We start from the raw sequence: 26,438 nt of genomic DNA, 5'->3' as shown, positions 1-26,438 counted from the left end.
TGAAATGGTGAGACACAGGCCTTAAGGGTGTTAAATAATAATGAATTGAAACAGATCAAAACATTGAGGAGTTGTCTTTCAGCTCAGGGCGGACAAAAAGGCATAAGCTAACAGCTCCCTTAGCACCAATGCAACTGATGGGCACTTCTTTCTCCTCCTCCTCCTCCTCCTCCTCCTCCTGTACCATATGGATCTAATCGGCCAAGAGCTGGCCAGCTGGGACCTCCAACAGTCACCTGTGAGGGAGGAGGAGGAGGAGGAGGAGGAGGAGGGGTGCAGAACGGACTGCTGGAGCCTACTCTGCTAAGCCAAAGCAGTCCCCTCCTCCACCTCGACACACACACACACACACACACACACACACACACACACACACAAACACAAACACGTCTTTGCCTTGCCTCTGAGGAAAGGAGGGGGGGTGGGGGGGAGGCACGAGGCGGCTGAATGCAAGCGAGTGGACTTAAATGCCGAGGAGACAAAGGCTGCACCTGGTCCCCGTCCGTCCACACACAATACAGCACACATCTGTTCCTCTATCCTGTGCTCCCTTCTGACCTCCACCCACATACACACAGACAACAAACACACACACACACACACACACACACACACACACTGCAAGGACAAGGACAAGCACCAACACTTACAACACTTCATCCACTTATAAAGCTGATAATTCGACAGTGCGTGGTCTCTCTCCATGTCGACGAGTTGTTATAACCTCAAAGTTAAACAACAGGTTCAAGGACTATATTAGAGCCTTTTTTTTTTCCTGTGTTTGTATGGTGTCATGTTTCTGAAAATCACAGAACCCCCTCCTCCCTGCGTATTTTAATCGACTTTGTTTAAATTATTGCTCTCTAGGGACACACACCTCCTTACAGTTGCCACACTCCCGTGGAAGGAGACAAATAGGACATTTTAAACACCACTTTTTACAGTATACCCCTTCACATTTTACAGCGCCTTGAAAATTGTTAAATTATATTTATATGGATAATAACAAAAAAAATGTTAATTGCTTTAAAATAAGGTTCTGTAATAGACCAAAATCTGAATTTAGAGCGTGCAAACGTGTTAAACAAGCATTGACAGGAATAAGAAATTTGTCGGCAAATAAGAGGCGCCAGAGGTGGAGAAGGAGTAATGCCTCCAAGGAGGGAAAGGTGGAGGGAGGGAGGGAATAACAAGGATAGAAAATACTGTTTTCATTTGAAAGACAAGTCAAGTTGTCAGACTCAGAGCCAGGCTGTTTTTCTTGGCTCTCATTACCACCTTCCAGCCCTGTAGACTACATATTTGGACAAAACCCAATGTCAACACTCTGCTCCTCGTGCTGCTAGGGAGAGGAGAAATGGAGAGGTGGCAAGGTTTGGCAGTAAGGGGGAAGAAAGATGTGTATGTACATCAGAAGAGGTCAAAAGAAGGAGGAGGGACACCTATGGGGAGAAGAAAATGTAGATGGAAGTATAGAAACAAGACTTTAAAACTAAGAGGTAGACACATTTCCCTGAGACTGCGGGACGGTGAGAGATGCCCTCGTATTACCCCCTCACACAGTCAGATGATTACAATAACACTGCTGTAATCCAGCAGACCCAGGGATGGAAATGTACTTAGTGGCAGAGCGAGAGAGAAGGCGAAAAAAGAGGACGGCAAAGCAGGCAGACAGACGTCGTCCATAAAAAGTAAGAATGAGCAGTAAAAATGAAGCAAAGGGATGCGGGGACGAGGAGGAGGGAGGGGAGAGAGGGGAGGGATGGAGGGAGGGGAGGATTGGCAGAGATTGGACGGGGAGATCGGACAGTGTCCACGTGTACATGAGGTCAGCGTGAGGGGAATAAACTGAAGTTAGTGACATTAAAAACTGTCAGAGATACTTCATCTTTGCATGTTTCAAAGCTTTTGGGAGTTCAGAACATTCTCACTTTCGCTTGTGATTCTATAACTGTCAAATATGATTAGAAAGTAAGATGAATTTTAGGAGTAAAATGTTATTTATTACACATAAACATGCCTCTGTTGCAAGTTTTGTTGTCACTGGGTCGAGTGAATGTGCGTTATTCATTACACAAACTTTATTGAACACAGACATACATGCCTGAGTCGCACACAGCTGTGCTACAAGAGCTGGAAGTGGGTGTGTGTCATCATGTGTGTGTGTGTGTGTGATAGCCCCCTTTACCAGGTGTTGCGTTTGTCATTGGCAGTGTGGAGAGAGCACACTTATCCCAGAAGTAACTCTCTCACACACACACCTGTGAAATGGCCCCCCCGAGGCACATAAACACCAACACACACCCACACAGAAATCAACTGTGACATAACACGGACAGTTCAAACCTGTCAATCATGACCCTGACCCACAACACACACACACACACACACACACACACACACACTCATATCACTCACAGACTCTCTCACAAAAGCTTCCCATTCTCCAGGCCAGTAGATTATCTGCCTATCTGGTTACAACCCTTCTCACCTCTCCGGAACAAATTGGTTAGCCTGCCCGTCAATCATCATGAGCCTGGTGAGGCTTTTAAAACCAAGACCGCGGAGTGAAACACACTCAGATGTAGCACTAATTGAAACAGGGCAGCATTAAAATAAAGTGGTGTTGCCATTATTTTATTGTCTCTACCTCTGAGTTCATTTCGAGTCACAGACTGCCCTAACAGACGTATAAATCCTCCTTTAAAAAAAACTACATAGATATCATCATGTGTTCCGGGAGGATTAAAACTGGGTGGCTCCTTCACATTACCAACTCAGACAACTGTCTTAACCTGCATTCCAGGGAGAATATTGTTTTCCCTCAGCTCTGTTCTGGACATAAATATGCAGGCACACTGTGAACTTGTAAGTTAAAGTAGTCCATAAAAGAAAATACGAGCTCTGGACATGAGAAAACAAAGCGCACATTAAGATCGGCCTGTTACAGACCAGGTGTCAGAGGGCTGAACAGCCAAACGGCCCGGGATCAGGTCCAACCAGATGTTGCTATCAACACGAGCCAGGCTGCAGATGTTTACACAGCCTCTTTTGACCCACACTTTAGAGTGTTGATGTTTTGTTTCACCTCAAGAGCTCAACTTTTACATTTCACTGACATATAGATAGAGTTGCTTGACAGTTAACATTACAGTTGATGGATGCACACAACTGTTTTTTTTTGGAGAGCTTAGCTTTGAAAACAAAGAGGAAAACACATTTTTTTCCTGGATAATGCATTATTCTCCTCTCTCCGATCATGATTCGAAGCATACTGAATGTGAGTCACAACACCAAGCACTAACAAAAAAAAAAAACCCACAAACAATCCTACTTACTGTATTGTAGGACAACAAAGACATTATCTTTTCCCCAAACACGGTCTACACAGATGACTATTCTCCCGCCCTCAGGTTTTTTTTTCGGGGGTGCAGTGAATCAGTGCTGAGCTGTAGGTAAAGTATGGTCCATAGAGTCCATAAACAGAGCTCAGCCCCAGCTGTATACGAGAGCACAGCTCCACAGCCGCTGAGAGAGACAGATAAGTAAAACAAAGAGGCCAGCTGTGCTCAAAACAATGAGGGGAACGAGAAAGAGATAGCTGTGGAGGATGAGCGTGTGTGGGGGATTGCGTGGGTAGAAGCGTGTTTTGATGAGTGTTATTGTGTTTGCATGGTGTATTGGTTTGAGTGAACATATGTTTAAGAACACAGTGTCTCTTTTAGGTATTATACACAGTTATTTTCGAAAGTGTCAGCGTATCTGTTTAAGTTTTAAGTCCCAGCAAACCCGGTGATAATAGGCCGGAAGGTTTTATTAAGTGAAAATAGACGTCTCAGAAAGAGAAAACAGGAAAAGATAGTAAAAGAGAAAATGATGACAATTTAACCCAGAGAAGCAGCACCACCCATTTCTTGTCCACCCATGAACCCAACAACACAACTATATGCTGTTTCTGTATTCTGCTGACTGAGCGTTTCTTTGCTTTGCCTTCTGGGTTTTTTGCTTTTGGAAAAATAGCTTTCCAGAAGTGAATGCATTACATCCCAACTCTCATTATTCGTAATTTCTCTCTGTCTCTGTCGCCTTATTGCTGATGCATCGGAAAACTAAGTTAAAGATTCCCTTACAATGCGTTTGTGATTTTAACAGTCAAATGGGTAATCCCAAAGTTTCCCTAGTGCTGACAAATACACGCAGAATCAACAGTCTGTGCTCCACGTCAAAAGTAAAGTATTTGGGCCAACAACCTCAGGCTGAAAGAGGGCCTTTAAGCTCCAAGAAAGGAACAATTTGACAAATGTCCCATGAAGAAAGTTAAACTAGCTCGCTGGCTAAAGACAAAGGCATATTTTTCTAGTATTGTTGGGCCAATCAGTTGCTAAAATGCAAACAGTGAAATTATGCTCATGTGTTTTATGTGTGGCATGAGTAAATAGAAAACTTTTTGCTAACATATTAGCATGAATGTTCTTATTGTATGTTCTAGGTGAAAGCCTGTTGAACTTTAGAATAGTGAAACCTTTCATTTATGTTTGTGCCTAATCTAAATTCAAAACTTCCACATTTGTATTCAGTTCATTTATTCAATTGAGATCCCTTCACACTCTCTTAAGCATGTGCTGCTATTCTTCCTCCTCAGACCACACCATCATAGAAAATAAAGGGACTTCTCTTGGTTCACTGAGCGGGTGTCTCAGGCCAGCAAAGGGTCACTAGACCCCAAGAAGAGACCCCTGACTCATGCACTTAGCACAAGGAGCTCCCATGCAACGTCAATGGGTTTGTGAGGGAGAGCGCAGGTGGTTCAATGCTCATTGACACAGATATATGTCTGCACACCAACTAACACACACACACACACACACACACACACACACACACACACACACACACACACACACACACACACACACACACACACACACACACACACACACACACACACACACACACACACACACACACACACACACACACACACACACACACACACACACACACACACACACACACACACACACACACACACACACACACACACACACACACACACACACACACACACACACACACAGCCATTTGCACCGTCTGGAAACATTCCCCATGCTGAAATAATCTTTCAGAGTGCTACTTTTAGTGACTGAGCATTTTTCTGTTGAGTAAATGGCCTAACTCTTTCATGTCCACACACACACACACACACACACACACACACACACACATAAGTGAAACACACAACCTCTCATTGAACCCCAGGGGCCAGATATCACAGTCCTCGCCACTGGAACTAATAGAGCACTTCCTGCATTGAAGCAGCTGCTCTGTTCTGTGTGAATGTGAGTGTTGGAGGAAAAAAAAGGAGGCTATTCTGTGAATGAATTCTTTAGATTATAGCACACTGTAGCAAGGGTCACGGTGGTCTGTTTCTGTATTTATTAGTAGGGAAACTCACAGCTGGGAGTGTGTTCAGAGAGATAAAAAAGCTACAGAGAGCTATAAGACAAGCAACCTTGTACTTCAGGAGACATAATGTCTACAGGACACCTGGTACACATATGCAAACACACTCACTGCCTTAGACTCAACCTGCACTTATCAAGCGTGTCATCAAAGATGACGAAACCACAAGATTAAAACAGCAACTGATCATTAAATAATGAATGGATTTAGAGTGACTTTTATGAATAAAATAGACTGAAATGTCACATCCTTGATCACTGAACAAACACACACACACACACACATATACACACACACAGATGCAGAACAGAGCCTGCTGTCAGGAGAGTGACAGTGTCCAGCAGACCATTGAGGGGTCTCTGCTGTGAGATTGTGCAGCCGACTGTTTGTCTCTCCTATCTCCCTGATGGACTGGATTGGCCTGGCCTGACTTGACACTAGCCAGGTCTCTATTTTTTTTTTCTCCTTCACACACCTCCTTCTTCTCCCACACACAAAAAAAAACATTTTCTCAATGCTTTGGAAAAAGAGAAGAAGGTTACTCATACAAATGTCTCCTGGAACAGTGTGTCTTCAGTCACTTTTACAAAATATCAGTGGTGCAATAATGTGACATTTGCCCTCTGCTGGGATCCACATTCCCACTGATATCTGAGTTGTATAACATGTAGGCACAGCATGAAAGATCGACCCAGCAGTTCCCCCCTCCTCTTCCCCATATGTCTGGGAAAACTGTCCAACAGATGCACACGTCTCCTTTACCTACTTTCTTCTGCTCTGCTAGCCATGTGAAAAAAAAAGAAACCTGATTATAAAATGACAGCTGAGAGAGACAAGCCCCTTTCACACATTGAGCCAATAACACAGCCGGGTTTAAGTAGCAGTTTGTGATATGTACACACAAGTATTACTTAGGAAGAAAAAAGGAGGAATCATAATCGTTGCAGGTAGAGTCGAGTTTTCGTTTCTTTTGCCACAAGTGGAAACAGATGGGAAGGGATCAGGGAGAGTTGAAAAAGAAAGAAACAACAGAAGGCTTCATTTCTTTTGGCTGCTTGAGTGAGGAATGTAGCTACTTTTGTGCCGACTAAAGATGTGAGGAACATTTTTTTTAAACATTACTAAAACCTAAGATGTCAAATTGACACAGCATCCTTTTTTTTTTTTGGAAAATCTGCCACTTTTGTAGCCAAATGCTTTAAGTTGCCAGAGCATTTTTTAATTGGAAAAGGGCAGACATGGAGCCAAATAAACAGAAAAAGGACTATTTTATCAACATTTACGCAGCATTTCTATGAATGCATATCAACAAAATTATACTTATTATGAAAAAAAATAGACTCAAGCAAGAGTTTCCCAAGCAATAAGTACTTTTTAGTCCATATGGCATATGGAAGTAGACAGACAAACTCATCCCTCCTACCTCAGAGGACAAGGATGAAGAGATAAAGAGGAGAGGATGAGGCACCATCTGTACAGTACAGAGCTGCTCTGGGAATTAGGATGAATCACAGACACACAGACAGACACACACACACACACACTAGAAGAACCGCACAGTTTGCTAAAGCAGACACACTCACAAATGGAGATAAATGACCACAATTTATCCAGAAAAAGATCTCAGATCTCAGATCTTCTCTCCTACCTCCACTCTAGTAGAGTCCACTCTTCAGTCCTTTGAGAAAAAAGTCAGCTGCAGCGGTGCGGTTCTGCTTTCTTATCCTTTCCTTTTTGTCTCTTTCGGTGACTCCACGCCTTCATATGTCAGGCATGTGTTTGCATTCCCACATATGTGAGCTCCAGTGTGGCGAAGGCCAGAGCCAGAGACACAGATGGCACCCAGATGGAGACAGATACTCGAGCGGACCAGCACTACAACGCTGCACTGCACACACTATCTCTCTCTTTACTCTCTGTCTGTGTCCTCACTCTCCCTCTTTCTCTCGTGTGAACCTCTCTCTACCTCTCTCACTTTGTGGTTCCCTCAATCTGCCTCCGATTCTATACTTATTCTCTTTAACTCTCTCGGTGAAATTGCGTCCTCTCCGGTGCTTGCTCTCTCGCTCTGAACCTCCCACCCTCCTCCTGATCTCTCTCTCTCTCTCTCTCTCTCTCTCTCTGTAGCTCCTCCCCTGTTTTCTCACACAGTCTCCTCTCCTCTGTATTCACGGGCCGGGTGCTCCGCCTACGTCACAACTCCACCCCCCCCCCCCCCCCCCCCCTTCTCCTCACCCATTCCCCTCATGGATCCCGGCCAATCATCCACTGCTGACTGGCTCTATTCAACCTGTATTCACCGGCAATGGCCCTTGCAATTAACATAACTAATTGCTTTGGCACCTTAAGGCTAAACAAGAAGCCGTGCCAAGGGGGGAAAAAGTGTGTGTGTGTGTGTGTGTGTGTGTGTGTGTGTGTGTTCATCTGCATATGTGTGTGAGGGAGGGGGTCCTTTAAGAAAAGTTGGGATCTCCATTTAAAATGTTTTTATACTAACTCCCCCCCCCCCCCTTCTCTGCCTCCACATGGCTCTTTCATTGATGCCCTCTTTTGTCTCAGCTCCTTAATGCGGCCGCCTCGCGAACAACACTTGAAGAGCTTGAATGAGTTATTCTTCTCGCACTCTTCTCGTCAGAGCTCCATCTTCACTGAGTTAAACTTAAATCACCGTCTGATTTATGCCTCACGCACAAGTGCCGCTACAGAGACAATGCAGGTTCAGATAATGGATCCTGTGTGGCTGAGGATGGGCGGTCTTGCAACCTTTATTTACCCCTGTCTTAGATTCCCTCCATCAGTTTACTCTGAGGAAAAGTGCAGATCATGTTGCTGTAAGTTCATTCTGAGTCTGGAGTAAGTAAGACATTAATCTGCTTTTAATTAGAGGACTGACAATAGATCAATGTGAGAGATTCCACGCACTTGGCTGAGTCAACAAACAAGCAAATAAATGCTGTCGGGTAAACACAAACAATTCATTAAGAGAAGGTGGTGCCCCTTCCCTTTGCAACGATGCACAATTGTAAACAGCACTGAATATTTTAAGGTGTAATCCTCTCATAATTGGTGCTTTTACTGGTAAATTCAGCTCTAATGGGCTGTCTAATTGTTCCAAAGTAATCCCAGAAAGGGCAAATGTGGTATTGTGCATTTTATGGGTTGTAAATAATAACATTTAAGCAAATAATCACCCATAATAACCTCGATCTCCCCTCCTCCCTCCTTTATTCAGGGTGCATCTGGTCAGCCAGCAGGCTCCCAGGCAGGGCCAGGTGGTTGTGAGAGAGGAGCAGAGGGAGGGGGGGGGGGGGGGGGGGGCTGGGGGGGATGGAGAGATGGAGGAAGTCCTCGCATCTGAAGCTATTGTAACCAGCATGCTATTATAGCACTTTGGAGGTGGTGAGCTGAAAACGACACCACTAAATGGACAAAGGCTACAAGCAGACTCAGATTTGAGCGCCAGGTGTGATGACATAGGTGTAGCGGAGGAGTGCGCACGCTCAGAGGCGTCTACTCAATCGTGGGCTGTTAAAATCATTTCACCCCAGTCACACTTTAACATTAGCCAACATCTAAGCTGAATAATGTAAAGACTTTACTGTGATGGAAAAAATTTATGTAATCTTATTGGGAGTACAAGGGTGGGTCAGGATTAAGAGCAATGGTCTGTGTTCATATTTTGCAGCTAGAGATATAATTCTTGGACTCATGCACGATGGACAAAAGAGCAAGCATTTGCAAAGAATGTTTTCCTGAATTAAGAAACAAAACGTATTGAAAAAGATCAGACAGGCTACTTTCATATCTTCAACCATTAACACTGCCACTCAGCAACAGTGATTTGTCACATCACCTGCTGGACAGCATTCCAGGAAACCTTGTTGTTTCAACATAAAACGTAAAAACAGCCCCATAATCAACGACATTAACCCCCTTATTGTATTTCATTAACTGAGCCCAAAGTGGACATGCCTTCATGAATTTGATTTACTCAATGTGATAACAATGTCAGTTGTTTTCACATGACCTCGCCTCATTTATCGCGTTATCTCATCACAACAGCGCTGATGTAGCCATTATCACAGATTCATTTATCTCGTCATATCAGTAAAACGAGGCTTGTTTTGTCGTAGATAAACGGGATGAATCTTCTAGAAAACAAAACAATAGACTGGTCACTGTGATAGACCAGACCACATCATGCCATGCAGGCCATTATCCATGCTAATGAGGTAAGTTAAAGGCTCGCTCACACTGGGCACAGCTGCCCCGTATCGTGCCGAAGCACTGTTGTCCCCCCCTCCTAAGTCCCCCTGCCGGCCGGAACTCACATCGCTCCAGGACCGGCCTAGCCTGACCACGTTAACCTCCTGCACAGACATTATCAAGTTGTGATAGTAGATAGTGATACTACGAGTCCAGCTGAGTCTGAATAGTTATGTCTGCCCAAATTTGGAGTAAACACTCGACCTATGCATCCAACCAACGTTCACCCTCTGCAGCCAATTATTTAAAATAATTGTTGAGAGGAAAAGTCACATTGTTTAGGCTATTTGTCATGTCCATGTTGGTACCCTTGCTTGTGATCCTGCATGAGCAACCATAGCATGCCTAAGCTCACCTCTTCCTCCTGTGGCAGGGTGAAGAAAGTGTACGGTAGTTCACTCACACTAGTCAAACATGCTTGGGCTTTGGTGGTCAAACGTGCTTAGTACAGTACAGTACAGAGATCCCTAAGGTTATCTATATGATTGTTTTGTGCATTGCAACTCTGAGGATACGAGATTAATCAGATGAGATCTCAAGAAAAAAAAACGGGAAAATGACTTCTCATCAAGAGAAAACAGTACGTCAACTAAGTTCTTCCATACGCTCTTTACTTCCTGATTCTGTTATACACTCACTGTGTGCTTACGAGCATATTTGTTGGCAATGACAAATTACTTAATCAACTTTTCACATTTTATTGTTGGGACTAACAACTGTCATAACTTTATCCAATGGCCAAATGACGCCTTCAAATTGCCAACGTCACATAGGACATCAAGAAACTTTTTCTGTGATGGAACTAAAATTTATAGCACAGTATAGTGGACAATGGACACACACACAGTATTAATGCTAACACAATGCTTCTTCAAACAAGCTTTAGGAGATGTGAGGCCTTAAACAGACCCACTTCAGCACTATGTTCCCTAATTCAGTTGATGCAGTTATTTCGGAAATGAGGAAGTTTGCATCCAAATTAGTAAACTTCTGCAACAATGTGACATCACTGAAATGTAAATTTTTACATCAGGATTGAACAAAGTAAAAGTGCTGCTGCCACTTCAACCACAGTTATAAAGTCCTGTAGACGCACTGGCTCCTTTAAACAAACGAGAGACCAGAAGTTGGTCTAAACCAGACCTAACTAAGTGTTTTGGTGTGTTTTGGTGTCTGCTAAGCCTTTAAACGCTTTAATCTGTTACTTCTGGACTTCCTGAATCGTTAACAATGTGTCTCTATAACCTCAAGCAACACGACCCCACCACTGCGGCCCCCCCCCCTGCCCTGGGCTGTTTTACAGAAGTGCAGTGTTCAATCTGAATCTCTGCTTTCACATGGAGGAAATATGAGAAGCCGGTTGTCTCTGTGATTGGGGATACAATCACAGGAGGAGTTGTTGTTGTGCGATGGCACGTACACTTAAAGTTTCAACTATTGCATGTGTGATCACCATCTACATGTTTCAAAGTGTCTAGGCGGTACTATGCTTGACTTTATCATTTCCTATGTTATACCTATTGACCTAAAGTTGGCCTGCTGCTGTATGGCTTCCTTTTACAGTTACCCATATGCAGCTGTTTGCCATTTTGTGTGTGTGCATGTGTATGTGAGAGATACAGCACAACAGAGAGAGAGCGAGAGAGAGAGAGAGAGAGAGAGAGTCTGCGGCATCTGTTTCTGTTCACACGGTCCCTCGCCAAACTTCCCTTTTTAGAAAAAGTAAACAGTACTTTTTATAAGTGAGGACAGAAAAAAGAGAGGAGGAAAAAAAGAGATTCTTAGACATGATGATAGAGTAAGCAAGACATGTATCACTGACGGAAAAACATTCATTTAAAAAATATGTAAACTACAAGGGCCTTTTAAAAAAAAAAAAGCAATAACTGTCCAGTGCATTACTTATATGTGCTCTGATTCAAATACATAGATTTTTATTTTGTAAGCTAATTAAGATATAGCTTAAAGACATTTTCAAAAATAACGTTGAATGTTTTATTAAATATAAGCTGAATTTATAGCGGTCTCAGCCATGTGATATGATTTGCGGCTGACCGTAAACTCCATCCAGTCACCTTTGACACAGTCCTTTCTCACTCCTGAATCACTGGATGCAAATGAAAAAAGTGTTTTCTTAGCGCCATTATCAAGACAATTGATGCTGATGCAGTCGTCTCGGCCATTCAGAAGAGGTACTGAAAAGCTAATCAACCCAGGGTAAGGCTTTCACACAATACAGCAAAACAACAACAACAAGACCAAGGGGCTCTATGCTGATGTGGGGATGTTGCAACAGGTAAAGCTCATACAGTTAAGGTTTAACAGGGCACGTAAGTTCTAGAAAATCAAACAACACAGCAGATGACAGAATCAATTTACCTAAATGATGAAAGGTTAACTCTACATAGCCTACAGTATAACCCTATATGTGCGTGCAAATGTATGACTGCTCAACAGACTTTCAGGTTTTCAGACACACCCACACCACCATTGAATTGCATCACCACCATTCTGATTCTCCATAATGGCCACAAAGAATCTTGTTACACATTTCATCAGCAGAGTTGTATTGCAGCTAAGAAGAAGAACTCTGGAGAAGATCTGCGGGGTAACAGGCCGCATGAGCAACTAGATGGACGTCGAGGGAAAATTTAATTCTGCCTGCAACCTGAACTGTGCAACAGGAATCACTTTCAGAAGTGAATACAGCTCACACATGGTGAGAGTATTTCGTTCCCACCGAGGAGTTCTAAGAGTTATACAGAAGATTTGATTTCGCTGTGAGAGCTTCTGCCAATGCAGTGTGAAATGATGACAGAGAATTTTATAGAGAAAATAAAATAAACTATGCTTTGTATTCTTTTCCCGACCACAACTTCCTTTATTGATAAGCTTCCATCTTCGCAGAGTATAAACTCAAACTGTGTGAGGACGTGTGTGCATGTGGTGCATGTGTGTGTGTGTGTGTGTGTGTGTTGTGAATTTGGCCCTATAAGTTGTGAAGCTTGTCTGTCTTCATGTAGTGTGGCTAGTGAAGCCAGAACAGCTGATTCTGGTCTGATTCCCACAAAATGGATTTCCCTAGATAGGGAACCTCTATGGGAACCAAGCATCTCAAATAACTAGTGCAAATAAAGATATAATTTAGTATTAAAAAAGACACAACAAAGACAAATGAAGGCCAGATGGACGACACATGTACGATCTGAGCCTGCGAGTGATAGAAAAAAAAAAAGCCAATCGAAAAAACAAAAGACAACCAACCACATGCAAACTATGACCGCATCACATCCTGTTTAAAACTGTGATGCAATTAAAAGTTGTTATTGGCTAGGCGTGCCTGTAGAAAACATATTGCGGAAACAAAAGAAATCTGGTCAAATCAATGCTTTAAAAAACCAACTATATGTCATAATGGGCTCAAATGCTTAACAGTGTATAGTGTCATTGTCCCTTATACACTGGTACTCCAGTGTCTCATCCTGTATATCAGATACAAATGTCACTTTGTCAATTATTTATGTTGTTTCAATGTTTCCCACCAAGCCTTGTTATTGTTCCCCTCCCACGTTCTCTAACCATCTTACCAGCAACCGGCTCTCCTCCCTCCTCTTACCCCCTCGTTCCCTCCTCCTCATCACTGTTCACTAATCTGATGCAGCCATAGATTTCCCTGTCTGATCTCTCATGGCCACACTTTCCATTACATCTTCAGTGCATTTATCTAATATGGACACGTCATTTACCAGGTCCATGTCTGTTTAAGGGAAGATTTACTGTAAAAAACAAAACAAAAAAAACATGGAAAAAGAAGAAAAACACACATTAGAGATAAAATAAAATGTGTCTTGCTGGTAATTCTGTCTGCAGGGATCTGATAAATGATATGCCATAAAAACAACAGACTTTACTGTATGTCTCCGTCCTAGACAGGGAAATCTTAAGAGTGGTATTGGAGGATGGCGGTGGGAAGGATGAGGTTCCCAGAACATTGCCTTCCCACACACACACACACACACACACACACACACACACACACACACACGCTTTTACTTCAAAAGTCTGAAACACTAGACAAGTTTCAATAAAAGTGTTTTAATCCATTCCTGTTCCACTACTTTAAATAAAAGGGGCCCTGTGGATTTTCCTAAACAATCAAAAGTTATGTTTACACTCCTTTACTTACCAAAAAACATTGTGGGCAAACATGTTTAAATTCTGAGCTTATTTAAAATGATTTGTCATTGAATATCTGGTTCTGGATTTTGGTTCCCAAGACAACAAGGTTTGACTGTGAATTGATCAAAAAGACTTTAATTCATCTTGTGTTCCAGTTGTATGTTGTATTTGCTTCCCATGTGTTTTAAAAATGTCTTTAAACCTGAATTATCGAAACATGGCAAGCACTTCTCTTCTGTGTTCTCTTCTTTTTTCCCTGGTCACCTGACGCACCAGATGGTTTGTTGCACAGAATCATCTGAGAAGCCGTCGATGCAAATTGTTCTGCAAAGCAAAATTTCACAAGTCATTGCAAGAACTGTCTATCTCAAACAAACATTAACAAGAACATAAGGGGAACAAACATTAGTAGTTTGCTATTCTTAAAATGAATGACATATTCCCAATTTTGATTAAAATGATATAGGAGAAATGCTAGTCTCAAAGGGATCTGCCATGTTTGCTTTGCATACCAACATTCACTCCTCACTATTATCACACCTAAGGCATGCCAACAGGTGCTCATACAAGTACACTGGCTAAACGACTGCATACATTCAATTGAAACCTGGCAAGCCTTTTTTTTTGTGTGTGATTGCGATCTCAGGAATACAGCTTAGTTGCCGTAGTTAGGTAACGAAATAAACAAAATGGGGTTCATTAAATATTCCTTCAAGTCAAAAAACAACTTTTGTCAGGGAAGAAGTTCACCAGCCATGTTTGTATCAAGCCTAACATACAACATCTTACTTTCTTTGGAGTATTTTCTAATGTATTCACCTTTAAATGTACCATCAACTGAATGTTCTGGTCTTGGAAAAACTATCCAAACAGCTACCAAAAGAATCCATGCATGCATGGGTCTCTGATGGGATCTAATTTCCTGAGAACTTCTAAAGATACTGTTTGTGAGTCATCCTCAGGAGCATTAAAAGAAAGACTTTATCAGATTTTCATGTCTCTCTTTCATGACCAAACACACTTTGCACCTCGGCAGTGCTCAGGAAGTGATCTGGCACCTCTCCAGCTACCAGATACATTTCCAGACTGGGTCTGCACCGGGACATGAATCGGTGACCCCCCCGGGATCCCAACCCAAGTCTCTACAGACTGAGCTACAGCCACTGGGAACAACTACATTATTAAAAAAATAAACAGGATTTAATTATCCATATTCATTTTGTTGTTGGTCTTGTAGTTGTGTTACAACATTTGGTAAGAGTTATTTTTCCATTCTGTACATAAACTCATGTGTTTGTGAGTTTATGTATGTTGTTAAAACATCTTGCATAATTTTAAATTGGAAAATAAAAATACAGTCTAAAAAGGATTTATGTTTCTGTTTGTCAATGATGCTTATTTCTTTTAAACGGGTTCATAAAAATAAAGAATCCATTAAAATGATCTTCAAAACTAGATTTATTCCCTCGAGACTCATTCAGCTCATCCTTAAGTAATTCAAAAGAATTGGGTTGATTGTCAAGGGGGTCCCATGGTTCTCTGACACAAAACAACCACTGCCTGGTACTTTACCCCCTCCTGACATCCCCACTAGCCCAAACACGCCCCCCCCAACAGTCCACCAACCCGACCATGCCCCCCTCCTCAGTCCTTCCACTCCATGACCATTGTGCCCTCCTTTTCAGGCATCCCGTATCACCCAAAACAAATGGGTCCCATATTTTCCCTCTCTCTCTCTCCCCTCCTCCTCCTCCTCCTCCTCCTGCTCCCCCTCCCTTCTCTTATTTTTCCTCTCTCTTTCTCTCCTTCTCTCGGTGCCGATGAAAGGCAGGCATTGAGCCGGCAGTGGCATTCCAAAACCTCAGGCCTCGGCTCCAGTGTGTCTGGCTATTCAACACTGCTGGGAGCCATTAGTTTAAGTAAGGTCTGACCCGCCCACTCACCCACGGAAAACCCTCAGATCTCCTATTACATTCATACACAGAGGGGAGACACACGGCTGCACTCCGGGTGCAACGAGTGTGTGCATGTGCAGGCAGACATGAGTAGAGATGAGTAAATATAAGAAGTACAATTATGTGAGAGAGAAATGCATGCATGTGACTGTGTTTACAGGCACCAGGGAAAGGGACGCAGAGAGAGATTGGATGTCTGTATGAGACAGACAGAATGAGAGAGTGGCTGCATGTGTGCTTCAAATTTATGAGCCGTGGGTCTCACGCCTACTTGGCTGCATCTTCCCAAAGTTTCCACACAGGGAGGCCAAGTGCGTCTCCAGACGCCAAACCCTTCTCACCAATAACTCCCCTTAAACGATATTCAACAACCACGCACTATTCAAAGCCACTCCAGCCGCTCCTGTTTAACTTATGTACCAGATACGCTGCCGGGGAAATCCATCTATCTATGGCACCCACAGTTAGATCTTTAAATGCTGCAATTTGGTTAATTAGAAAATGATACATCAGATCAGAACATGCTCTGCGATGCAAGCCTCACCCAATTGTCGACACATAAACATGAATGGTTCTCATAAACAAGTCCATGTTTGGGAGAAGTGTGTGCTTGGAAGAGCCCACACACACAGTACTAACAGATACAAGGAGTGTCTACGGACTTGTCTTTCTTCTCAGTAAAACAGGCTTAATTTTAGTCACAATAAAGTATATTGTTCACAGCTGGCCAGTAAAAGATTTGTTACTTTGACACCTTTTTATAGGAAATGACTGATTGTCCAAAACGTACATTCATCAATTACATCATAGCAGAAGTCCTTGTAGAGATTGTAAACTTGTGAAGCAAAACTAATACCCACTTTTTCCATCTGTCATTATACCCACCAAAAAAGCATCCCCCCCAAGTGTTTAGATATTAAAGCTAGGGAAGGTAATTTTGGAAAAACCAGCAAATGTACATTTTTTTAGAAGTTACAAACAACCAGTCCTCCCAAACAAGCCCGTTTGCCCTCTTAAGTCATCAAAAAAGAAACTTGGTCAGTAGCAAGATGCTTAAAAATATAATGTGGAGCACCCCTTTTGTGTCATTTTTTTGACTCTGTCCTGAAGATTGTTGTTTGATGTAGCTTTAAGATGATGATTCAACATGAAAAACGTGAACAAAGAACATGAAAGTGTTAGGAGAGAGGACTGCAGCACGTGTTATTATTGCTAACCAAATCAAACTAGCTTTCTCTGCTAATATTGCATGACTAGCGGGCAATGATGGCGAGCTATATTTAAATAGCTAAGAATATTTCGTTTTTTCTTAAACTCACCTATGATAAGTTTTACTGTTTTACCTGTTGTATGCATGTGAAGCTTCCTGCTAACAGAAGTTGATTCTATATACAACTTCATCTCTCCTCCCCAGGCCGTCATAGCAGCTGTGTTGTTCTCTTCCCTGACGAAGGCCACACCTGTGATCTGCAGGTGGTTCATCTGGCAACGGAGCCGGGAACACCTGGCCAGGCACAGATACAGCCTGCAGGCTTAACTCGCGCTTTGTGTGTGTGTGTGTGTGTGTGTGTGTGTGTGTGTGTGTGTGTGTGTGTGTGTGTGTGTGTGTGTGTGTGTGTGTGTGTGTGTGTGTGTGTGTGTGTGCGTGAGTGAGTGTGTTTGCATGCATTCGTGCGTCTGTGTGTGTGTGTAATAGTTTTGGGGGATTTCTGAAGGGCTCAATTAAAGTTGAGGGAAGATAACGGCTGGCTCACACACACACACACACACACACACACACACACACACACACACACACACACACACACACACACAAAGAGGCATGTGTTGGCATTTCCCAAGGTTAAGCCTGAGGGATGTTTGGGCTTGTCAATGTGGCAATAGATCCTTTTATATTAGTGTGTGTGTGTGTGTGTGTGTGTGTGTGTGTGTGTAATAGATTTCACTGAAATCTCCTTCAGTTGGTTGTTTACACATGCACCTCACAGCAGGAGAATATCCCATAGTAACGAAAGAGACGTAAAGAGAATGACATGGAAGTGACTTCAGGAAGTTTTCAGGAGTTTTTGTGCCAGTGTCAACCGAGTAATCTACTTAAGCAACTACAAGCTAAACTAAAGCTGACTAATGAAATCTAAATTCTCCCAGCACAGTTCAGAGAACCAAAGGTGGGGAGGGACGACATCTTTGTTATACTTTGTTAACATAAATGCTCGTTCATTTTACTTTTTCTTTCCGGACACACTCAGAGTCATTAATGTTAGCTGTTCTGGGGTCTGTTCGCTTTTTGATTTAACTTTAAAACTAATCATTTAAAAGCTTTAAATGTACATTTTTGCATTTCTTTGTAATGTAGCACAGTGTTACTGTTAACAATGTTCTTTTTAATCAAATGTTTCAGCCCTGGAATTCAAGCCAAATTTACACTTTCCCTCCAGAACATATATTTAGATCATTTAAAGATTCCGTGAGGAACTTTTGGCTTGCACTGATTTTGGCGCCCCCTGTGGACAAAAAAAGTATGTCTTGAAAAATGTATCATCTAACAAGAATCTTTGCTAAACTGAGTCTGCTTCTGTCGCATGCTGTAACTTATTTTGACTAACACCGACCCAGGGCCAGTGCTTACAATCATTAAAAATCACTATATCTGTCTTATTGCTGTTGGTCTGTTTTGCTTTTGTAGGGAGAGGTATCAATATGAATTCCTTCTGCATCCTCAAGGCTTTAGTAATTAGAAACATGGGTCGGCTAGTTGACATTTGGCTTCAAATAATAAGTACTAGCCGTTATTTTCCCATATTGCCCTACTTCACAGTTTTTCCTGCTAAGTTTTAAGGACCAAAACATGCAGAACAACAGGGTTCTGTAGCTGCACCTGCCTTGTTGTTGCTTTGCAGACCCACCGCGGATATGACATCTCGCTACAGTGCTCTGTGAGGACAAACAGGCAAAGACAACAAGCAGAGAAACCAGCTGAGGACAAGACACATAAACAACAGCAGCCAGAACACATTCCAGCCCGGGAGCAAGAGCAGACACAGTGCAGTGCACGTTTGTGTGTGCGACAAGAGAGAGAGAGCGGGTCCTGTTGTCTGACAGCAGCAGGCCCAGCAGGAGAGGAATCAGATCAGGGACAGATGAGGTGAACTTGACTAGAGTCATAAAACTCACAACTGACACAAGAGGGGACAAGAGCTGGGGATTGATGTTGGCTCAGGCAATCTGTCACAACGTTTGTGTGTGTGCGTGTGTGTGTGTGTGTGTGTGTGTGTGTGTGTGTGTGAGATAAAGAGATTCTGCAACAGATTCTTCATCACTTTCTGACAGGATCTGTCGCTGTCATTATCAGGGTCAAATTCTGCTGGATGTGCTTGTTGCATATGCAGTGCATACACAATGTTACAATGTTACAATTCACTTAGCAGACGCTTTTATCCAAAGCGACGTACAGCGGGAGCAATGCGGGGTTAAGTGTCTCGCCCAAGGACACATCGGACATGTAGCTCAGCTGAGGATCGAACCCTCGACCTTCTGGTTGACGACGACTCTACCAACTGAGCCACAGCCGCCCTCATACACTTTTCATGTGTTCAAGTAAATAACTTCTTGTAAAGCTTACAGAAGCCCTGATGCATCTAAACATTTTATTTACCCTGTTTTCTTGTGACGAGAAGTCTATTTCAGTTGTTTTCTCCAGAACTTATTTTTCTTTCCCCCCCAGGATAACAAAGCGGCGTTCCCCATTATAACGGATCACTTTATCGAATAATCTTGTGATGATGAAACTTGTTTTCTCCTGAAAACAGGGATACTTATCTGGCAATTTAAAAAAAGAAAAGAAATAGGCCAGACCAAATCATGCCGTGCTGCTTCTGCCCAACTAATGAGGTAAGTGAAGCCTAATTCTGTCTTTATTTTGTGTACTTCAAACTCTGGGGACAAGAGAAGAGATAAATAAATTGAGATCTTGAAAAAAGCAACCAGACATTACTCGTTATCACAGGGAAATGGAGTTGATAGAAAGTATGGATGCATGTCCACCTAGTGCGTCCATAGAAGATATCTATATATATCTCTGATATATTTGAGTATATCTTGTCAAGCCATGACCTGAGGCCTCTTGAAGAGAGCTTTCAATAAAAGCTTACACACAGTTGGATGTCACCTTTCCTCTCAGCGATGACAGACCAGCTGCTGTTGGGCTAACTCCAATGTGAAAAAGACAGCAAAACTGGATAAAGACGAATATGAAGAGACAAAAAAAGTGATGGGGACCAGAGGAAATATGGAATGGAGAAATGGAAGAAGAAGAAGAAGAAGTAAAGAGGGAAGGAAGCCAAACGTCCGACAGAAACATGGAGGTGAGAAAAGAAGCCCTGGAGTAACTCTGGAAGGCGTGGAGAAAAGGGGGAACCAATGCTAACTCCTCTTTGTCTGCGCCGAGTGGGAAATGATGGGAGGCGGGTTAAAGGCATGAGGAGTGGGAACAGAGAGAGGAGGAGGAGGGGTGGGGGGGGTATTAAAAAAGTATAATGTGATGATAAGTTCTTTTCACTGACCACTCCAATTCACTCCAAAGTGACTGGGAGCTTTTGTTCCCTCCGCTTAAAGCAGAGGACTGAATAAATGCCTGCACACAATCCCGATAAAGAATACATGATCTTTTATTTTTTTCCATGATCACTTAAACCAAACAGAAGAGACACACAAAAGAAACTTTAATCCCTTTTGGTTGAACGTTTTAAAAGACACATATGACAAATATGCAAAACCAGTCTGAAACTCTGCAAGCCGCCTTTTTGCGAATAGGCAAATGTGTCAGAGCGATGTTTACGCTACCTAGTGACACCTGAATAAAGGGGGCATGGCCGTGGCTGGCAGTGTAACAAAATGACAGTGTTAACAGCGCTCAGGGGCGGAGAGGAGAGCTGCAATCAAGAGTAAAAAGAAGCACGGATTTGGGTTGTCTTTCAGAGGCAAGGAGGCAATGTTTTGTCAAGGGGGTGGGCGAGCGGCGGACACTCTAATAGCCCTCGTCTCCTGTACGGCTGGTATTTCTGAGGATTGTTATTGGCGGCCGATCCTCAGCACAGGATCACATCTGGATCCTATCCTCGCAGACGCTCTGTGCAGCGCCGTGCAGCAACAAGAAACAGCTGTGCAAAACTGGCTTCAATTAGCCTCACATTCTCCCTGACAGTTAATCCCTTTCTAACTCTCCTTTTTTCACTTGTTTTTTTCCCCCCTTCCCTTTAACGGTTTGGTCACTCCTGTCTTTCTCTTTTTTTCTTTCTTTTCTTCAGGTTGCCACAATGTCTGCAGTAATAGGCAGGGGGCTGAATTGGAAACAGACAATAGGACAGAGAGCTCAGAGGTCTCACGAAACAGAGAACATGACAAATCCTATCTGTTTGAAGAGACTGATGATGCTGTCTGCAGCGGTTTGAGTTTGGATTTAACACAAGGAGAACTTCATAATAAGATGCAGGGATGATATATTTGTCATTGGGTAGTAAAAGTTTCATTACATTTAGGGTTCAGTTAAATCTGCAATTTTCACAGCATGGGATTCCTGACCGTAGCTATATGACACATGCAATTAATGTGTTTAAATACTCATTTGGTACGTATTATTTCTCAAACAGAGGAAGCCAGATTCTTCTTTGTGGTTCCCACATGTTGCGCGCCGGGCAACAAAGTGACCCCTATAAATTCAGCCTTTAAACATCTCTTTTCACACTAAAACCACACTTTGCAAACACTTAAGCATGACCCAGCAGTGCAGCACACTGAACAAAACGTTGCTGCTCGTGAGTCATTAATCAAACTCAGCTCGGCTCAAATATTGTACAGCTGCACACCATCTTGACTCAGCTAAACTACAGCGGGGGGAATCCAGCTCAGATTGGTCCTGTGATAGGAAATGGGAGCCAGATTTTGAAGTATGGGAGCCGATCTGATGGGCTTGATGAGCAAATCTGGATGGTTCTGCAGTCATTGTAGCCCTGGGGCCCCCGAGTAAAACACTAACAGGTGGCAGCGCTGGTGGAAAAGACCCACGCAGAGAGCAGAGGGAGTGAGAAGGATACTGGGCTTGCAGCCTGACACACACAAAACCAAAGCGCAGGCCAATTACAAAAACACAGGCAACCACATGCATGACATATAGCAACATGCTGCTACAAACGCTCACTGAAAAATGGGCTTGACACATAATCCAATGCATTTGCACCAAATTTTGATATGCGTACCTTGAACAAAAGTTTGCATGCATTTAAACACTTTCACTAACACACACACACACACACACACACACAAACAGCCCACTGAGACACAAACTGTTGCAGGGGTGACTCAGAGAAGATCTGCAGGCACCTCTCTCTACCTCCAGCGCAGCTCAAATTCTCCCACATGGCAAAACACAAAGGGCCCACGTCTGGCAACGCTAACAGCCCACTCAAGCCAAAACCAATTAGGTCTTTAATGCAAACCTGCAGGGCCCCTTTGTCGTTTATTTCCCCTTTTAATGTCAGAGGATTGGAATCCAACTCTGTAAGCCACCCCACAGAAAAAGAAGGGGAAAGGCAAAAGGGAAAATTATCGAGGGGGTTCCAAATGATCCACATGTTTTGGAGTAGGGCTAATTGAATCAAGAGAGAATGGAAATGATTGACTGGTGTGAGCGATGTTGAGCCGACATGCTCTTTAACACGTTTTCTCCCAGTCTACACACAGCAATCCCTGCTTCCCAGAGGGCAGTTTAGCTTTCTGTGTAACTTCAAATTACTTCAACAAAACAACAGTTACAGATGAACAGAAGAATGTTTGATCATTCTAAGGTTTCTGTGGGACCAAATTTTCCAAAACAAGAGCTGCCTTTAAATCCATAGTCCAACATGTTTCTATTTTTTTCAAGTGTACACACTGCTGCGCCCTGGTGGACACTGTAGCACCATAATCATCATCATTGCCTTCTGTAATACAGTCACGTCTTTGTCGTATACGATTATTTGTCCCTCTTTGGTGAAAAAGGGGACCAATTGGGGGTCCTCATGGGAGTCTCAGTCCCTGCAATCATGCCCCCAGGCCCTGCTGACCCCACTTGCATGGCAGGACTGTACTATTGACCCCTGATGTAAAGCAGACAGAAACCCCATGCAGAAAAAAAACCTCCCTCCTGGCATCAAGCAGCAGCCACAGCCTGGTTTCACACCGCCTGGTGTTTTTGTCTTAAAGCGCTGCAAACTCCAGATGGTGGAAAGAAAAAAAAAAAACTTTGCCTGGTGGATTAAGGGCTTCAAATCCTCCACTGAAAAGACACATAGACCCAGAGCTGCTATTCAATCAAACGGGAGCATAATAGCTGTCTTGTGGGGGGCTATATAAGGGATAATGCATCCAATAGAGTATGTGTTATGCATAGTTTATTCTCACTCATTTAATGGATTCTAATGAGCGTAAGATCTCAGCACTCAAAGGGATGACAGAGTTTTTGTTTGGTCATTAGAATGATTTGATGGGATCTGAAGTAACACATTCAAAAGGTCTCCTCCAAAGAATTAGCCCGCTCAGACAAAAGAATCAGAAAACAAGAGTGGAGAAGCTTTCCGCATTATTAAGCATGGATAAAGACAAATTGTGCTATATTTTCATGAGGAGGTCAGGAAAGCCCATTCAGCAGAGAGTCTGCTCTTTCAATATGTAAAACAGACAATGACATGACGGGCATGTTGGGTATTAGTTGACTCAGCATTTGCATGTGCAAATAATATATCTATGGATAAATGTTGACATCTAAAAGTTACAGTCACGCTCTATTTGTACTCTGCAAATTATAATCTAAAGTGTACTTACAATTTAAAGCACTGGGCATTCCCACCATCCTCCTCCTTGTGTTGTTGTCTTTTCTTCTTTGTGGAATAATGTCTTTTAAAAGTCCTCCAGTTTGTCTTCTTCTCTGAAGGAAAGACACACGTTTTCACCACTTTCAAATAAAACACACACTGCAGGGGTAGACGATCGATCCTGTTCACCGGCAGGCATCAGGTTTCAATTCTCTTCTGGAGCAACAGAGACTATTTTGCGTGGGCGGTACTAATTGTAAGCATTTAAGCAGAAAGCCAATAACGCTCCGTTACAGCAGGCGAACGGTGTCTCAGTAATGATTAAGTCAGAGTGGCAACAAGAGAACACCAGCTCCCATAATCCTCCCAGCAAGCAGACACACTTCCATCGCCTTGAGCAAAGTCGTTTATGACCTTGAATTGTTGGTGTATTGATTTTGTTTTTCATAGCCTGGATCTATTGCCTGGGATGCCAGAATAAATTGTCATTGAAACGAGTAAGGATATGGAGATGATGGAACTTAACATGAGGGACTGTACTCTATAAAAAGGAGCCATAAAAGGAGGATGTTTTAAAATCAGATATTAACAATACTCCAACAAGTCAAGGTCATATTAAGGATAAGAGTAATCAAGGGATTGAAAAATAACCATTTATAATAATAATGAAAGATAAAAGGGGCTTTGTATTATTCTACTGCCCAGAAACTTGCAACACACACTGGATATTCTGCATTGCTATATGGTCACTATATAAAATATTGCAGGTTGAAAAAAAGAGTTGCACAGACTAGTTGTACGGCATGATTTTGGGGTATGTTAATTTGTAATACTAGTGAGGATACATAGATTCAAATGTAAATACTGTATGTCTGATAAATGTACCAGATGCATAGAAGTTTACGACAGGTTAGAAATGTGAATAAATAATAAGAGCAATAATACAGAATTTTGACATGTATAAGATATTTGTAGTTTATTCTGTGTCATCTGTTGTGCTTCATAACATCAAGAATTCTAAAAAGAAACAACCCGCACAGTTTTATCTGGACTCCATCCAAAAATCTCACGTGCTATTCTTATTTACTAGCATAATATTTGGATGCTGGCTTAAGAGGATGTGGACTGCACCAGCCCCCCAACACGCACACAAATACATACACACACATCATCTTTCCTTCCCCCTACAGCCACCCACATATGCCACACGCTCCTCTCCTCCCCCTCCTCCACCACCCCCCCCATCCTCCACTCCTGCCAGGCTGCCACCTGCTCTCTGCAGCATGCTGCACAGCTGCTCCGCTACAATAACAAATTAAGGTCCACCGTAGCAGGCAGGCAGGAGTCATTACCTACTGCTCCTGCTACTGGGGAGCAAAGGAGCCGTCAGCTACGTACTGGCCTCTCTCTTTGTGTGTATGGGGAAGAACACAGGTTTCTCCCCTTTCTTGTGTAAAGAGCGGGGCAGAGGGCCACTAATTGTTCTGATGTTAAGCAGAGCATCAGGGGGTGCCACAGTTTGGGGACACAGAAGCCAAGAGTCACCGCTTGCTGTGTCATTGGCAGGGGCACGCCACGTGCTGCTGACTGAGCTGATTTTATTATCAATGGAAGATGGAGAAATAACAAGACATAACCAACAACAACAACAACAACAACAACAACAACAACAACAACAACAACAACAGGGTTACTGTTCCTGTGCAGCTTTTCAAGCTCTGATCCACAATCATTAAGCTTTTCTTTGGATTAACAAGATATTGTGTTTGGCTATATTTGAAGCTTTTTTTTTTAATGCTACACGCATATTTTGTTCCTATGTTCTCTTGTAACCAACATTTTGAGGCAATTTCACTTTCAGTTTAATGAATTCGAAGTAAACAAGCTCTTTCTGAATACTTGCTTTCAGTAGCTTTTCTTTTGCATTAAAATCGTACAATAAATGTTCCCACAGGCTTGTCAAGTGCAGTGGAAGTATTTATTTAGAACAAAAAGCACGAGAAACAACATCAGAAAACTTTTGTATTGATTGAAGGTGCTATTCACAGTTGGGTTTCAACTGTCAAGGTTTACAAGATATAACACTTGAAGAAGTGGCAAACAAATATGTAGAGTGAGAAGAGTTTACTTACTTGCCTTGTTGCCTGTGACATTTGGCTAGCTGTGTTAATGAAAAGAGGCTACTCTGTAGGCCCACATGTTACCACCCATAGTCTCCAGCAGGTGCACACAGTAAATGGAAAAAGACACAAAGAGAAGAAGACCACGTTATTGTGAAACTCTAATTACACTATGAGCACATCTTATTGTTGGTAAGTAACATTATGGAATAGCTTCTCCATTTAGGGCTACTTCTTTTGAGTAAGGTTTAACCACTTACTCATCAATTACGTGTATTTTATTATTAGCATGTACAAAACATGGTAAAGGTCTGTCCTCAAATGTCCCCCAGAGGTCTGGACATATAAGTGGGAAATGTTTATAGTTTACATTGAATGGGAAGCTGGTGGAGGGATTAAAGGTATGGATCGCTGCAGAGGGAACAGTGTTGTATGCAAGTTGTTGCAAACATATTTCAAGTTAAACAGCCAATTTTCTGCATCACATCATGGTCAATTATTTCCACATATAAATCCATTGACCAGTGTTATTTATTTCTACACGTACGTATTCAGTACATTGCTCATAAAAATAAATCAATCCAGACTAAACCTTTGATTGTGACGAC

At 42.6% G+C, this 26,438-nt stretch overlaps 1 protein-coding gene across 2 annotated transcripts in view; it reads right to left on the bottom strand.

The window, feature by feature from the left end:
* cbfa2t2 (CBFA2/RUNX1 partner transcriptional co-repressor 2) overlaps positions 1-25,878 on the bottom strand; it is a 41,017-nt gene extending 15,139 nt beyond the window's left edge. Inside the window, exons 1-2 of one of the 2 annotated variants that reach the window (XM_061043293.1) lie at positions 25,843-25,878; positions 23,721-23,823 (exon numbers count right to left, since the gene is read on the bottom strand). In XM_061043293.1, the coding sequence (XP_060899276.1) occupies positions 23,721-23,823; positions 25,843-25,863 (124 nt within the window). In that variant the 5' untranslated portion in view covers positions 25,864-25,878. Of the gene's footprint in view, positions 1-7,111; positions 7,557-23,720; positions 23,824-25,842 lie in introns of those variants that run through there. The other variant, XM_061043294.1, reaches the window with a different exon arrangement.
* Positions 25,879-26,438: the final 560 nt, after the last annotated feature.

This window comes from Labrus mixtus, chromosome 7 (genome assembly GCF_963584025.1).
Source record: "Labrus mixtus chromosome 7, fLabMix1.1, whole genome shotgun sequence".
Taxonomy (NCBI): domain Eukaryota; kingdom Metazoa; phylum Chordata; class Actinopteri; order Labriformes; family Labridae; genus Labrus; species Labrus mixtus.
The sequence above is the reverse complement of the archived record's forward strand: the minus strand, read 5'-3'. Positions and strand labels throughout refer to the sequence as shown.